This window comes from Euleptes europaea, chromosome 9 (assembly GCF_029931775.1).
Source record: "Euleptes europaea isolate rEulEur1 chromosome 9, rEulEur1.hap1, whole genome shotgun sequence".
NCBI classification, from domain to species: Eukaryota; Metazoa; Chordata; class Lepidosauria; order Squamata; family Sphaerodactylidae; genus Euleptes; species Euleptes europaea.
Window position 1 is genome coordinate 70927781 of NC_079320.1, and position 16860 is coordinate 70944640.

General features: G+C 43.7%; 1 protein-coding gene across 1 annotated transcript in view; it reads right to left on the reverse strand.

Annotated features, from left to right (window-relative positions):
- Positions 1–16860, reverse strand: part of LIMCH1 (LIM and calponin homology domains 1) — a 237641-nt gene that overhangs the window by 33808 nt on the left and 186973 nt on the right. The window contains exons 9-12 of the mRNA XM_056855094.1: positions 12117–12152; positions 6722–6851; positions 3392–3549; positions 842–1250 (exon numbers count right to left, since the gene is read on the reverse strand). Of these exons, the coding sequence (XP_056711072.1) occupies positions 842–1250; positions 3392–3549; positions 6722–6851; positions 12117–12152 (733 nt within the window). The remainder of the gene's footprint in view (positions 1–841; positions 1251–3391; positions 3550–6721; positions 6852–12116; positions 12153–16860) is intronic.

Consider the following 16860-nt stretch of genomic DNA (forward strand, 5'->3'; position numbering starts at 1 on the left):
GGCCGCGCCGCCTGCGCCGCCAGGCCCGCGAGGGTTCCTCCGGCCGGCAGCGGCCTCCTGCAGGGCCGGGAAGGCTGCGCTGCTGCTGCCGCCGCCGACTCTCCTGGTGAGTAGGGGGTTCAGGGGCTCATCCCCCTCCCCCCCTTGAATGGCACTGGGGTCGGGGTGGGTTGGGAGGTCCCGGGAGGCCGGTGGGAGGGCGACCTGGGGCAGAGGCAAGATCTTCCCTGCGCTCTAAAATGGCGGCCGCCATTTTAGAGCGCAGCTTTACCAGAAAAGGGAATTTCTTATTGACCCTCGGCTTATACGCGGGTCAATAAGAAATTCCCTTTTCTGGCCTCAAGTTTGGGGCGGTCGGCTTATACTCGGGTCGGCTTGTACCCGAGTATATATGGTAAATAACTTGGTTTCACAAACAGAGGCAACATTGGCTCCACAGGGAGGGTGAAGCTACCTACCCAGATGTTGTGGTTGTCAGGAGAAAAGGGCTTGTGTGAATTTGAGCAGCATAAAACACCCATTAAACATCTTATGTGAAGTTCTCACGTCATTTCCCAACAAACACGAGGACTTGGTAACATGCAGATTGACCCTTAGAGGCTTGGGGTACGTGACTTACATTAAAAATAATTCAGCTTCTAAAAAGGTATCTTTCAGTCAATAAATGTTAATCAATTAAAACATTTTAAATCAATTAATCTATCTTGCTGCATGACTAAACATTGCAGCCCTAGCAATAGCAACAATAATAATGCCTTCTTACTGATATTTGAAACATGTAGTTGTTTTTGTTTGTTTGTTTGTTTCAAAGCATCTGGGGAACCCGTGAAGTTCAGCCTACCTTAAAGCTTTTCAAAACCTGCTGGGTGTTTTTAGGCTGTGAGTAAGGCTTGGGTGTCAGCATAGGCACCGCCTTGGAGACAAAAGGTTTGCTCGGAGAGGTGCGGCCCGATGAAACGCTGGCTTCCGATTCGCTGGTGGGAACAATGGTTGCCTCTACCTTGGCAGTGTATTTGGGGGCAGGGAGTGACTGTTGCCGTAAGTATCTCAGAGGGTTTGGGTCCTTAGGCGGGGATGTCGAATTTGGCTGGACTGAATGGCTTCTCTCCAGAATTTTTGGCATCTCCAGGCGTTCCAGCACAGCTTCGCTAATGGTGAATCTCTCGATATATTGTTGGAGGATGTTCTCCGCCTCTTCGTGTGATCTGGCGTTCTTGTATGCCTCATGTAGCTCTCTCTCGCGCCTCTCTCTGGTGTGGGAACAATAGAAGGAAGATTGCTATAAAACGACCAAGTTCTAATACACTTGAGCAAAACAGAAATCTGTATTCATTTCTAATTTGTTGATGATCCTGGCAAAGGCATATCAATATCTACTGTCTGGTTCACTGAAGATATATAAGAAGGGGGGCGGGTGCAAGCATAGTGTATTAAACTAGAATCTGCAAGACCGAAGTTCAAATCCCCACTCCACCATGGAAGCTTGCTGGGTGACCTTGGGCTAGTCACACTTTCTCAGCCTACCCTACCCTCACAGGATCTGACGAAGGGAGCCCTGACTCTCGAAAGCTTATTCCCTGGAAATCTTGTTGGTCTTTAAGGTCCTCTGTGTGTGTGTGTTAAGTGCCGTCAAGTCGCTTCTGATTCATGCCGACCCTATGAATCAATGTCCTCCAAAATGTCCTATCTTTGACAGCCTTGCTCAGATCTTGCAAATTGAGGTCCTACTTTAAGGTCCTACTGGATTCAAATCTAACTCTTCTACCCCATAGGGTAGTTGTTGTGAGGATAAAATGGAGGAGGGGAGAACAATGCTGTAATCTCCTTTAGGTTCCCATTGGGGAGAAAAGCAGGGTATAAATAAATGCATAAATGGTGGGGAGTATCATTTACACAACTACCAGAATCATAGAGTTGGAAGGAGCCATACAGGGCATCTAGTCCAACCCCCTGCTTAATGCAAGATCAGCCTAGAGCATCTCTGACAAGCGCGTGTCCAGCCTCTGCTTAAAGACTGCCAGTGAGGGGGAGCTGACCCCCTCCCTAGGTAGCTGATTCCACTATCAAACAACTCGTACTGTAAAAAATTTTTTCCCTAATATCCAGTTGGTACCTCTTCGCCCACAATTTAAACCCACTATTGCGAGTCCTATCCTCTGCTGCCAACAGGAACAGCTCCCTGCCCTCCTCTCAGTGACAGCCCTTCAAATGCTTAAGGAGAGCAATCATGTCTCCCCCTCAACCTCCTCTTACCCAGAGTAAACATTCCCAACTCCCTCAGCCTTTCCTCACAGGGCTTGGCCTCCAGGCTCCTGATCATCCTCATCGCTCTCCTCTGCACCCGCTCAATTCTGTCCACATCCTTTTCCATGTCGTAAAGCTTTGGCGTATACCACCACAAGCTGCAGGTGGGGAGACCACATGGTTAAAAACTCACCCACGTCAAACCCTGGTAATACAGGGAGAACTGTGCAAGTCAGCTGGTCGTGCAAACTGCCCTATTATTATTTAATATTAAACATACATACATCCAGCCATCGGATTTATATGCTGCCTCTCCAGAGACCAGTTCAAGCTGGTTTACAAATAAAAACAATGCTATCAAAACAACATACATTAATAACGTTAAAAAGTCCGATAAAAACACGCTTGTAACATTTATCACACTTAATTTCTTGGCATTGGTTAACGAGCCCATGCTTCATTTTATCAAATATTCCAGCGCTTGTTTTACCAACACCTGTACATGATGTGCAATAAATTCTTTGATATTGCAAAAGGAGCAATTTGCTCATTTCTCTGCACTCTCATAGAATCTCCATACAGTAGCAAATTTATCCGCTGAGTACGCTTTTATCCTGCTGTTCCGCTAAGAAACGTAGAGCAGCGTACATGGTTCTTCTTTCCTCACAACAACCCTATCAGGTAGGGTAGGCTGAGAAACAATGGGTGGGATCTCACAGATTATGGGATCCAACCCAAGTTTCATGGCAGAATGGGGTCTCTAGTCCAACATACTAACCACTGGACCTCACTGACTCTCTAGCGCACTGGTTCCCAACCAGGGGTCCATGGACCTCCAGGGGTCCACGAGAACTAAATTAAGATCCGCGAAACAAAGTTATAAACCCATAATAAATTAATATTTTCAATTAAAAGTTCTCTATTATAAAAATATATATTCAAATGTTATTCTAAGTTTAATGTTTAACTAACAGTTATGATTAAAGTTTATTTTCAAATTCTCAGAATTTTTATTTTGAACTTTGGGGTCCCTGAACCAAACAAAAAAGTCCTAGTGGTCCCTGGTCAAAATAAGGTTGGGAACCACTGCTCTAGCGTGATAAAGGATCAAGAGTCATGCAACTTGGGTTTCATTAAGAGAACATACTTCTCTTCCACAATCTCTTTGTAAGTCTTGATGCTTTTCCTTCGCTCACTGTTCCCATCGCCTGTGCTCAGTAACCGTTCCATCTTCTTTCTCTCAGCTTCTTTCTTCAACAAATCCTGTGACGCACTTCTCCGACGACTCTTCCACCTGGCTAAGTCCTGGAGGGGGAATGGAGAGGGGAAAAACCCTACGTCATATATGCATCATGTTGAAAATTGACCCCCATGAAGGAGGGCAGGCTTAAAGACTGTGGGATGGATCCAACTAGGATTTCCAGTGGTGAAAAGATGGAGGGGATCCCCTTTGACCCCCCCAAGAAGGCTATGCTGGGGAACACAAGACCTGCATGGGCAAAATCCACGTGCTCCAGGGGCTGTAGTAAGGAAGGGAACTGAGTAAAATTGAGAGAAAAGGCTGTATGGAGCCAATCTAGTGGTTTGACCCATGGGCTGAGTGGGAATTTGAACCTAGGCCTGCCAGAAGAAAGCCAACACTCAGTCCTTGGCTTAACTGATCTCTCTTTCTGGCATGATTAGCAATGCACTGAGATACTCACTTGCCCTTCCTAGATTTAATGTAATGCCCCCTCCACGATTCTACAAGGAAGATGCTGAAATATAATGTATGTTTATAAGAAGTTGAAGTTATGCTCTGTTTTACTACCATATCATTGCATATTTCCAGACACATTTATACCTATGTTACTGAAAGAGAAGAAGAAAAAGAAGAGTTGGTTTTTATAATTTTCTCTACCCTTAAGGAGTCTCAAACCGGCTTACAATCACCTTCCCTTCCTCTCCCCACAACAGACACCCTGTGAGGTAGGTGGGGCTGAGAGAGTTCTGTGAGAACTGTGACTAGCCCAAGGTCACCCAGCAGGCTCCATTTGGAGGAGTGGGAAATCAAACCTAGTTCTCCAGATTAGAGTCCACCGCTCCTAACCAATACACCACGCTGGCTCCAGTCATACTTATTTTTAATTCTTATTTTTAATACCACGCGTACACAAATTGATTTAGTTGTTAAAGATCACAAGTATGTTATGCAGATCATAGACTTCTTTCTTGGCTCTGGCCAAGACACAACAGAATTGTATTAAAACATGTGTGCTTAATGGCTACTTCAATGAGCCCTAAGCATACTTAGCAGGGTTTCTGTACTGGGAATTAGCTTTGTGTTATTTATTAGCTGTTGTTATTGCCTTGTTTTAATTTTATGCTGTCTTTTTGCAAAGGCAAAAACTGACCAAGTGTGATTTGGTTCCACAAATCTATGTAGTCAAAACAGTAATCCTATTTCAAATGGAAAAACAGAGGCTGACTTTAATAAAATGTGTTACCAAGCTGAAAACTGTTTTCTTTTAACTTTATTGTGCTTTTAATGTGCAATCAACTGTTCTGAAAACTTTATTTGATCCATTACTGGGCTCAAGAGAGTCTCCTGAGCATACCTCAGAGATGGTGGGAACCTGAATTGATTTCTGTGAAATGTGAGCTTGCCAGACACACGCATACAAGATGTTTTGGTGCCTTACACAAAAACTTCCTGCATATAATAGTAAATGATTAAGCATTGGCTGCCATGTAGTGGTACTGTAATATCTGACATCTAAAGCACCCAGCATATGCATCCTTAGCTGAATGGACACCGCCTAGCAGAAGCACAGCATGGATTACTCCTTTGACCGCTTTTGATGTGCGAGGTGTTTCTTGCAATTGGTAATGTCTCCAGATTTGGTAAGACAAGCATGAGATTAGTGGGCCCCGACTCATCAAAAAGGCCCGATTTGGTGGGCTGGGCTGGGAGCGGGGCCTGAGCCTACTCTGCAGGCGGCGGTGTCGAGCAGCAGCATCAGGCGGGCCAGCGGGCAGCCGGGAGCCTGCAGCGGGGCCTTCCCCCGCCACCGTGAAATGGCAGCGAGCGCCGGAGAAGCAGGAAGCACAGGACCTGAGGCAGCCTGGGCTTCCGCCCACGCTGCTTTGCCTCGCCCAGATTTTAAACGGGCCAACGGGGGCCCGGGGAGCTGCAGGGGGAGCGGGTTTGGCGGCACGCGGGACCTGCTTGCTGCTCAGGTCCGGCAGCGCCATTAGAAGGGGCAGTACAGGCCCTGGCAGTACGAGCTGGCTCGCACACGTAGTAGACCTGGGTTTTCGCCATACAATTATCCTCTGTCATGCTTGTGGCCTCAACCATGTGCAGCTAGCTTCATGTGAGCCGGAAGTCAGCATAAATATGTTTGCAGGCTATTGTAAACAAATGTACTTCCGATTCACACAGAGTGAACTCCATGCAGCCGGAGTTGTTTCTCGACAGGTGAGCCATTCCTTTGGGGATGCTGCAAGAAATCAGGCAGTCTGCATGTGTGAATCACTCTAAAGGCATGCTGACACTGCAGCTTAATGCAACTTACACATACAGGGTGTGTGTGTGTGATTCTGCAGGACTCATGCCTGAACAAGCTAGTAAAGTGTTACATATAATGGTTTATACAAATTATCCCTACATTTCCAGCCATTGTATGCCAGAAAAGGAAGTTTCCCAGCTTTATTTTCCCTCTGCACTCAAAAAATAGTTTGCTTCTGCAGTAGGCTCTTAACAATATATCCATTTAAAGAAAGAAAGAAAGAAAAAATGTAAACGGGAGCTGCAACGAAAGTATGTACCAAAATAAATAAAATACCAAAAATGGTAAGAAAAAAAATCCACTTTAGAAATTGTTAAACACACACACACACGAAATGGTAATACAGGTTGAGTATCCTTTATCTGAAAATCCAATAGCCAAATGACCCAAAATCCAAAACTTTTTTCACACCCACAAATGGCACGTGTGCAGGCCAGTCGCGGCAACAGCAGGTTCCCCACAATGCCCCCCATGCACAAGATTATTAAAAATATTGTATAAAATTACCTTCAGACTACATGTATAAGGTATATACAAAACATAAATGAATTTCGTGTTTAGACTTGGGTCCCATCCCCAAGGTATCTCCTTATGTCTATGCAAATATTCCAAAATCCGAATCAGAAACCCAAAACATTTCTGAGCCTAAGCATTTCGGTTAAGGGATACTCAACATGTGCACCACATAAAAAATGCCCCCCCCCCCAAAAAAGATTAGGCATACCTAAAAACCTTTTGCAATTGTATCAACTATATCCTAAAAAGACAGAGAGGGGCAGAAACCTCCTTAATAGTCAATGGTTTCTGGTGGAACAGGACAGCTGCTCTCTGTGCATGCAGCTTAAGAAGATTATTCTACTGCTTAGTCGAAACGGCATTTGGAAAGACTCGGGGGGCTCGTATCCTTGCAATGGTCTCATACTCACGTCTTGCCACCGATCCTCATCTTCTTTCAGTTGGTGGTGAATGGTCTGCAGCTTCTCGTGGCGAGCTTTGCTGTGTGGTTGCATCACAGCAGCCTCATCCGAGCATCTCATGTCAAACATGCTCACGCTCCTGAATGAAGGCGAGAAGGGAGATCCACATTACGAATATGGACAGAACATGGAATGTTTCAGCCACAGGAGGGCGCAAGAGCAAAATTAAAAGCACCTCCACTTAAAACCTTCAACATCTGTCACAGTTTATGGTGGTGGCTCTGGATGTACGCTTGCCACATGAAAAGCCATTTTTATGCATATGTGCAGCACTTAGCACCAGACATACTAATGTGCATGCAAACTGCTTGCTCGTGGTGCATTCTAGTAATGCGCCGCTAAAAAAGAAAAGCTAGAAGCTCCTTTTTGCTTGGTATTTAATGTGAATCTAAGACAGTCCTGGATACCCAGAGCAGGGCCACATTTCTCAACTGTCCCTCATTTAAGCATCTATATCTATAATGATCTGTTCTGAACTGATGCCTTTATGTAAACCAGTGGTTATCAAACTGTGTTCTGGGGAACCCGTGGAAGCTCACCGGGGTTTCTCTGTGAGAATACCAATCATGGCACGCAAGTTTCCCTGAATGACGGCACCTCATGTGCTCGGTTCTCATGCAGTGACAGCGAGACTGACAAAGCCTCGTTAGTGTTCAGCGTTAAACGAGCACATGCTTTAGAACACCCTCCAAGAATACATTGAAGCAAACAGGGGCTCGACAGCAAAGGCAAACAAATTCCCTGGCATGCAAGCTTACGTGAAAAAATATTTCTTGATGGCAGAAAGTTTGAAAACCTCTGCTCCGAACATCAGATATGAGAAGGTCGTGAAATACTTTAAGCAAAGCTTTCTGCAATACTGTTTCTGAAACAATTGGCTCAGGTTTCCTGAATGCTGAGAGACAGTTGAGAGGTACCCTTCGGCCCATAGGGTAGTTTATAATGCTGATGGCAGGTAAGCTGTGAGAACCACCTCTATCAAGCACACATGCAGAATGAGCATACACTGGACTTTGCTGTTTATTTTCTTTGGGAAAATCCAAGATTCCAACAGCATGTATTAATGAACTGTTAGATGAAGAGAGACAGTAATATTCCGATCAAAGACCATCTATTTTTTTATTTTTATTTTTTGGCATGATGAGGTTAGAAGCTCCATTATTAACGTTAGGCAAGACAAACGGTTCTAAGCACATGTAGTACAATTCAATGACATAATACACCTCTGGTTATTTTCCAGTGCACGCTTATGGGATGAGTACCGTTATTTCTGATTGCGTTTTGAGGGGAAAGTGAATACAGTAAAAGGTTTTAAAAGGTAAAGCAAATAAATTAGGAATGCACAAGAAGCTGCCTTATACAAAATCAGACCATTAGTCCATCAAGGACAGTATTGTCTACTCAGTCTGGCAACGGCTCTCCAGGGTCTCAGGCAGAGGTGAGCCTTTTAACTGGAGATGCTGGGGATTGAACCCGAGACCTTCTGCATGCAAAGCGAAGGTTTTTCCACTGAGGCACAGCCCCTACAAATACATTATATGAGACTTGTTTGTCACTCTCCATGAGCAGAATCAGCTCTGGGTAGGTGACCTATGCTGAATACAGAGCAACTCTGGGAGAATTTCATTGTCGAGTGGATCACTGACTAGCCATCTCAATTTAGCAGAAAGGGACAACTGTCCCTCTGGAATTTCCACTATTATTAACAATGGCCACCGCCAGCTCCATCCTGTGGCATTTTGTGGTAAGTAGTTGGGGAAGAAGAGCCCTGTGGGGCAGAGTGGTAAGCTGCGGTACTGCAGTCAAAAGCTCTGCTCACAACCTGAGTTTGATCCCGACGGAAGTTGGTTTCAGGTAGCCGGCTCAAGGTTGACTCAGCCTTCCATCCTTCCGAGGTCGGTAAAATGAGTACCCAGCTTGCTAGGGTAACGTTTAGACGACAGGGGAAGGCAATGACAAACCACCCTGTAAACATAGTCTGCCTAGTAAACGTCGGGATGTGACGTCACCCCATGGGTCAATAATGACCCGGTGCTTGCACAGGGGACTACCTTTACCTTAATTGGGGAGGGGGCTGAAGAATCCTCCCAAATTTCTTACTGATATGGAAGCTCTTACAAGATATTGTCATCTTGGATACTACTCTTCTAAGGGCATTTCTACAGGACTGGTACTCAAATGGTTGTTTCTCGCTACTAACCCTTTCAGGGCAGAACTACCCACTGCAAAGAATATGGGACTGCTGTTGAAAATGGCACTCTGCGTTGAATTCTCAACTCTTCTCCATAATGTCTAGTTCAACTTCTCTCATATTCTCATGTCATTACAGTCCCCTCTGCCCCAAATAACTGGTGAAGGTGGGGCAACACACACCAAAATGATGCTAGGACAGAGACGCAGCTAGACGTTGTGGAGAGGAGGCGAAGGAGTCTGACACAGGTTGCTGATTTAGGTGGCAGCACCGCGTTATCTGTAACCAGCATGACCTAACCCAATCTCAATTGGGTTAGGTCATGCTGGTTGCTGCTACTTCAAACAAACTAGCAGGATCAAGGTGGGTGGGCACCGGGAATTGCAGCATCAAGGCCCTCATTCTTTCTCCTAGATACTTCTTATCTATCCATAAATTTTATTGCCCTCTTCTCTATAAAGACAGTTGATTGAAGTGACAGACAAGTAAAATGTGAGATCAAAAACACCCAATGATGTCAACTATAATGAAAATGCACGCCAATGAAACACTAATAAAAGATCAATTAAAATCAAAAGCAGATTGCCATTGATTCAGAAAAATCTTCCTGAACTCTCTCGGGTGACCCTTGAACGGCAGAAATCATGCAAAAACAAACAAACAAAAATACCCTATCAATGACCAGCAACAATTTTAGCCATGCTGGATTGCCCCACCATCTATTATCCCTGGTTTTGGTGTTATGGGTGTTTATATGCTTTTATTGAATTATTCTATATATACTTTGGTTTAAAGCTTGTTTTAAAGTTGAACTGTTTTAATGGTTCAATGTTTGCCGCCTTAAGGAGTCTATTTGGGAGAAAATGCGGCATAGAAATGTTTTAAATACAGAAATATTACAGGCACACAAAACGGGGTGCTGAAAACAGACTTGGCCCAAGATTGGAACTAAGCCTAGCAAAGCAGCCAGTGCAAAGGCATTGCTGATAAGACCACCTCTATCCCTTTTCCATCCTAATTTTTAGTAAGCCCAAACGTTTGTCATGACATCATTACATTTTAAACATTATAAGGAGAAAAAAGGAGATGAAACAGGAGTGCTCTTCTGGCACTGACCATAACATGCCATTCTCTGGCCTAACTTGCCTTCTAGCAAAAAGGAAGTGGTGTGTTTCTACTCCTACAAGATAATCTGATGCTAACAGCTGATGCTGCTCAGCTAGGAGACTGATCAGGAAATCCTCCACCAGAATATCACCTCTGCCACAAACTCACTAGAGCCCTATTCACATGTTACAGTGAACATGCATACATCTGTTTGTAAGAAACAGTCAAGGTATGTTTGCTTTGCAATTGAAACCAGGAACCAATACCTGGATTAATGTGAGGCTAGTATCACACATTTAGCTGTGCATGTGTTGAATGTAGCATGAGAGTTACCCAACACATGTATTAAAAAACAAATCAAGTACACGAATTGAACATGAGTTCACTGTGACTTATGAACACGTCTTAGGTGTCCTTAAGCAAGCTACGGTTGTCAGCCTCCCAATCTTAGCACACACCCCTATCTGATACATGGGGATATTAACACTGACCTGCCTTTTAGGAGTGTTTTACGATTTACAACAGGCTAACATGAAGTGTGTTGAACATTCAAAAGCATTTAAATGGTAATTATTAATATCGGTACTGTAGGCTGGCTCTTGACTAAAGGTGCCACTTATCAGAGGACTCTATTGTTGCCTGAAAATTAAAATATGGACACATGATTCCTAATCACTGCACTTAAAAAACAAAACAAAACCTGAAATGTAATTTCCGTTTGCTAACAGCCTATTAAAAAGCAACGCGTGCAATTAGAGAGCACAAGGTTTAAACAACTGCTTTTTTAGAGAGAGAGAGAGAGAGAGAGAGAGAGAGAGAGAGAGAGAGAGAGAGAGAGAGAGAGAGAGAGAGAGAGAAAAGTATTTGTCAGAATAACTATCGTGTGACCTTTGAGGCCAATCACACTTTGCTATCAGGTAGAGAGTCAAACAGCATTAAGCCAAGACATCTCCAACTATCATCTTTTTTAAGCTTTTGACAGATTATCAAGATAGAGCTACAGTGCTATCAAAATAATATTTTGAGTGAAAATCCGTCACTTGGGTACCTGATTGCTGTGAGATGGTAATTTCCCCGCCTCCATTCTTTGTGCCATTTTAAGGTGGGAAATGAGCTTAACTTCAGAAAAGAGATGCATACTTTCTTTCCTTTTTTAACTTATTTGATTCAAGTGGGAAAAGGTTCAGAACTGCCAGAAGCTCGGGTCAGGATAGCCGCAAAGAGCGTCTGTGTCCACAGAGCTCTCTGGGGCATGTCTACACTACAGTCAATGGCTTGAAGAGTAGGTCCCTGGGAAACTGCGGTTTCAAAAGACAAGCAAGTAGGTATTTGCAACAGAAAATTATTAGCAGCTTTACCAAACCACAGTTCCTAGGATTCTTTGTGGGAAGCCATGACTGTTACATTGCTATAAAATGAATGTAACCTTTGCAGAGTATAATATGCCCTCTGCCATCTATCACTACCTAGTATATTCTTGGTTACTCTCTTGTGGGTAGGAAAGCAGAGTGGAAGGCTGCACTTTTGAGCAGACAAGAGGATGGGGAAAGGTAGAGCAATCCCTGCCTCTTGTGTACAGCGTCTAGTCCGACCAGCAGAGACCCTCAAAGGACAACTTAACTGTGCTTTGGGTTTTGAATCTGGAATTCCCCCGTATTTTACAAGTCAAAAACCTACTCCAAGAGCTACGCTCTTACCATAGTTCTAATTCTGATTTCTTTAATCACAGATGTAGCCCTACAGACCCACAGAGGTTTTGAGAAAGCCAAAGAGAGAAGAAGAAGAGCACACTATGAATTAAAGGAGGCCAGCGTTCAAAGCAACAATTGCATGCTTTGCTACTCTCTTTAAAAAACAAGATTGCTTCAATGCAACAGAGGAATATCACCACAGGGTAAGTTAAAGCACATGAACTTCAAACAGCTCTGCATTAGAACAATGACAAGTAACGATGGCGCATCAGCTGCATTTTAAATTAGTGGTAAGTATGGAAAGCATGCAGCTTAGAATTGTTCAAAGCAACCAGTTGAGCACACAACAACTTACTCTGCGTCATCAGACACAGGAGTTCTGGAGCCGAATCTATAAAACCAAATATAAAATTAGAGACTTGGGGGAGGGGGAACTATCATTTGCAATGGGGGGGGGCAAAGTGGGAAAACCACAAAAAGATATCATTTTCATTTACAATCAAGTGTAAATGAACAGTAAACACAGTAAAGACAGCTGAAAGATTTCAAAACAGCACAAGTTCACACAACAGTAACACGATTACTTTTACAAACCACTAAAACGAGTTTCAAAATCCAGAACACCATTAGTGGAACCACACTGTGAAATTGCACATGGAAAGTAGTTTCTCATTAAAAAGCTGATATTAACAAAATATATACCCTATTTTATGAGGTGAAATACATGTGCGGTTACTCTGTATATAAGAACTTACAACAGTGAGTGATCAACATTCATGAAAGAGACAAAGAACAAGTACGCCATGCGCAGAAAGTCGCCTATGGGATGCCACCTGTAGTGGAGAAAATGTTATCTGGTAATCTAATGAAGCATGTGCTGTAAGTAGTAGGCACAAACTAAAGGAAGCATCTCCATGGAGAAATGCAAGCATCCAACATTTTGATCTTTACTCCTGAACGATTGTGCAACTCATTATCCATGATTCTATTCCATTCATCAGAAGGCAAATTATAAATCTTAAGGAAGACTCAGCTATTTCACTTTCTCGTCAGCTTGTGAAAGTGTGTCTTCTTGGTCTCTTCTCCATGTCCTCCGTATGCAACGAGTTCTTACAGTCCTTGAAAGCTCTCCTTCGAGGATTCTGTTAGTTTCAGAAGACACACTACATAATCCAATAAATCAGGCAAGAGCAAAACAGATCCCTCCCAGCATGCACACTCACACACACAACCACGAATGACTTCAGCCAATGCAAATTACAGGGCACACGGCTGCTCACATTTGTGTGGGCTCATCTTCGAGTGAAGCAAATTCCTTGCTGTTTTTTTCAAGAGCTTCCTGCGTCTCAGAAGGCAAATGTACTCGCTGGACCAGTTTGGGGTCAAACGTATCCTCAGAAGCAACAGAAGGCGCATCCTCTTGTATTACACTAGGGGGGCTCTGTCTGTCTTGTTCCAGGGTAGGTTCTAGTTGCAGTGCAACTCTTTGAGGGCTCTCTGCACAAATCTCTGGATACGTTTCAGTGCCTACTGTGTCGGTCATAATAACACTAGAAAAAGTAATTCTATTTTAGTTCGAAATGAACCACTGCATACTAATACGCCCTGTGTATCAAGCGATGAATTTCTAACTGTTGCAGAAGATAACAGGCACGATTATGTCACAACGCACGCCCCCATAAGGATGAAGACCAATACAACTTTGAGTGTTCAGAGCTCCAAAGCGTTTGCGCTTCCACGCCTGTCCTGATAAAAGAACCAGCCTACCTCACTTTACTCAAAGACAGCAGTGAATTTTTTTTGTCTACACCAACAGATCTTTCATACACTAAGTGGTTTATGGCCCAGGGCATAATCTGAAGGCATCTGATACCGCAACCTTGCTGAAGGCTAAGCAAGACTTTGGCACGGCTATTCCTGGGTGGGAGACTTCCAAGGAATCCTAAGTATCCCTCCTACAGTTCCCAAAAAGAAAGCCCAGCTACAAACATATTGAATAAATAAGAACAAATACGTGGCCAGTCAACATCACCAATGGCATAGAAAGTGGGGCTTGCTGCCAACCTCCAATTTCAACTGATCTCCAGACTACAGAGGTCAGTTCCCCTGGAGAAAATGGCTGCTTTCAAGGGCGTTCCCCATTGAGGTCCCTCCCTTTCCCAAATACTGCCCTCTCCAGGCTCCACCCCTAAAATGTTCAGACATTTCCTAACCTGGAGTTGGCAACCATAGGCTTTGTAGCAACAGTGTCCACAGGCCTTGCTAAGCATTGCGCATAGACCTGTACCCCCACTTGTCTTTCCCATACTGCACTGCTGTCCTCTCCTCAGCTCAGCAGGCCAGAAGACAAAAGAGTGAGCCATCACTGAAACAGATTATGATATATGGTTGCCAGATCTTGGAAAATGAAGCCAGGGTAATTATTTCCTGCTAATCTATACCATATGGGCTTTTGCCATGAAACAATTTGGGGGGGGATGTATTCGAAGTTCACCAACATGCTCCCACCCAAACCAACAGATTGCAGCAACAAGCACAAGACCAAAGCATATGACCATCCTTCCACCCTGGGACAATCTGATTTTATAAGCTGTTCAGCGCAGTTGTCTTTCAGAGACTCTATAAAGAGTCTTCCCAACCCATTATCACAATTATCCAAAAGTCATGGATGAACACGTACGTAAACATGAACACACATGAAGCTGCTTTATATCGAGTGAGAATGTTGGACAATCAAGGTCAGTACTACCTACTCTAATGGCAGCAGCTCTCAAGGGTCTCAAGCAAAGGTCTTTCACATTACCTCCTACCTGGTCATTTCAACTGGAGAAGCCAGGGATTGAAACTGAGACCTTCTGCATACAAAGCCAATCCTCTACTACTGGTTATTCAAATTCACTTTTGTGTACCTCATCATTCAGTTTCAGGATATCACAGTACTTTGCGGACACCATTCCTGGTTATCCAAATATTCTGGGTGTCTCTGCACCACTCAACTACCATTATGTCATTCCTGAGCCCAAAAGTTCACTGTGATACCATTCTTTTGACATCTTTTCCTAGGATCAGTTCAATAATCCACCTATTCTAAAGAGGTTGTTACAAAAGAACTACAATTGGAAATCATAAAGAAGGTAGAAACTCCCTTACAGTATAAAGCTCGCCCAAGGAGGGAAATGACTACTAGCCTAAGAAGATATCACTATAAATTATCTTTTATAATGTATAGAGTTGTAATTCTGCTAAACATTATGAACTTATGCTACATGTGCATATGTGAGTCATTCATGGTCTAAAAGAAAAACAAGGACTGGCTACTGGGAGTTCCCTTGTCTGATCACCTGGAATAGATTACTACTCATCACAGGCAATCAGCTGAAAGCCTGCTTACAAACTTAATGCATCATGGGGCATCAAGAAACTGAAGCAGAACTAAAACAGAGCAGGGAAATACAAATCCTATCCCTTTGGGGAAATTATACAGGAAAAGACAAGACTACAGTGTATCTTTTCTGACCTCTCCACTTTCTGTTCAGTCTTTACAAGCTGCTTGGTTGTCTCCTCACCGTTCTGCTGCTGTGAGAAAGGAACCGGAAGGAACCGTCTCACATCGGGTTCAGTCTGCTTGGAAAAAACTATGGTTCTTCTCACCATCATGTCATCTTTCCCAGGATTTCTAATTCCCATTTTGTCACCTCTTGGATCAATTTTGTGCTCATCATGAACTTTTGATTTCCCGTGGCCATCTTCACATATTACAGTGGCACTTGTGGATACAGGTGAAGGTGTTTCGTGGAAAGGTTGTGCTATGCAAGTCAACGGGGAACTTCTGCTAAGGCAATTGGGGGTATCATTATTGGAAAAAAGGTCACTGATGAAAATATAGCTCAGTTACGTAAGCATAGTAATTGCAGCCCCACTCATTGATCTGACGGCACACAAGATACTGGGTTGGATCCAGTGATCTGCAGATGCAAGGGATACAGATCTTCCCCAGATATCCCTCCCCACAGCAGACCTTTCTGATTCCAGACAAGTTTAAAAACAATGAGGGTCAGGCGGCTGCCGTGAAGAGGGGCCTTCCTTTTCCGTCAGTTAAACTATCCTGACAGAAAAGGTAGAAAAGGTGATTTGGTCTCCTTGTCCCTCTCAACTGCAGCCTCCTGACCCGTGTGGCTATTAAACTTTCCCTAGGTTTGCTTCAGGGAGGGGTACATGGGAAAGATCTGCAATCCTTGTGTCCATGAATATTATTCAATTCAATGCATGAGGAACTAGGTTATAGAAATGCTTCATAATTTTAAAAAAATGTTATCAAGAAGCAAAACTAGATCATGCAGATTAAAAACTCAAATACAGTATCTGGCAAGAAGCAATTAGTTATCATCATTTAAGACACTATGATGAAACGCTGAAAGTTCTCTAAGCTTCTTCCAGGAAATACAGCCCGGGATGGTCATCCCTGATCCGCTATATCCAAGGGACAACGCTGATCCTAGGCCAAACAAATGTTTCCTCATCCTCATGTGTGGCTGCTGTGAAAAAGGCAAATTCCATGCTGGCCATAATTAGACGGGGAATAGAGAATAAAACTGCTGCTATCATACTGCCCTTGTACAAATCTATGGTGAGACCACACTTGGAATACTGTGTACAGTTCTGGTCACCACACCTAAAAAAGGATATTACAGAACTTGAGAAGGTGCAGAAAAGAGCAACCAAAATGATCAGGGGACTAGAGCAACTGTCCTATGAGGAGCGGTTAAAATGCTTAGGGCTGTTTAGCTTGGAAAGAAGGCAGTTAAGGGGAGACATGGTAGACGTCTATAAAATTATGCATGGTATGGAGAGAGTGGACAGAGAGAAGCTTTTCTCCCTCTCTCATAATACTAGAACACAGGGTCATCTGCTGAAGCTAGAGGGTGACAGATTCAAAACAGATAAAAGGAAGTATTTCTTCACACAACACATAGTTAAATTGTGGAACTCCCTGCCCCAGGATGTGGGGATGACTGCCAACTTAGAAGGCTTTAAGAAGGGAGTGGACATGTTCATGGAGGAAAGGGGTATTCATGGCTACTAGACAAAATGGATACTAG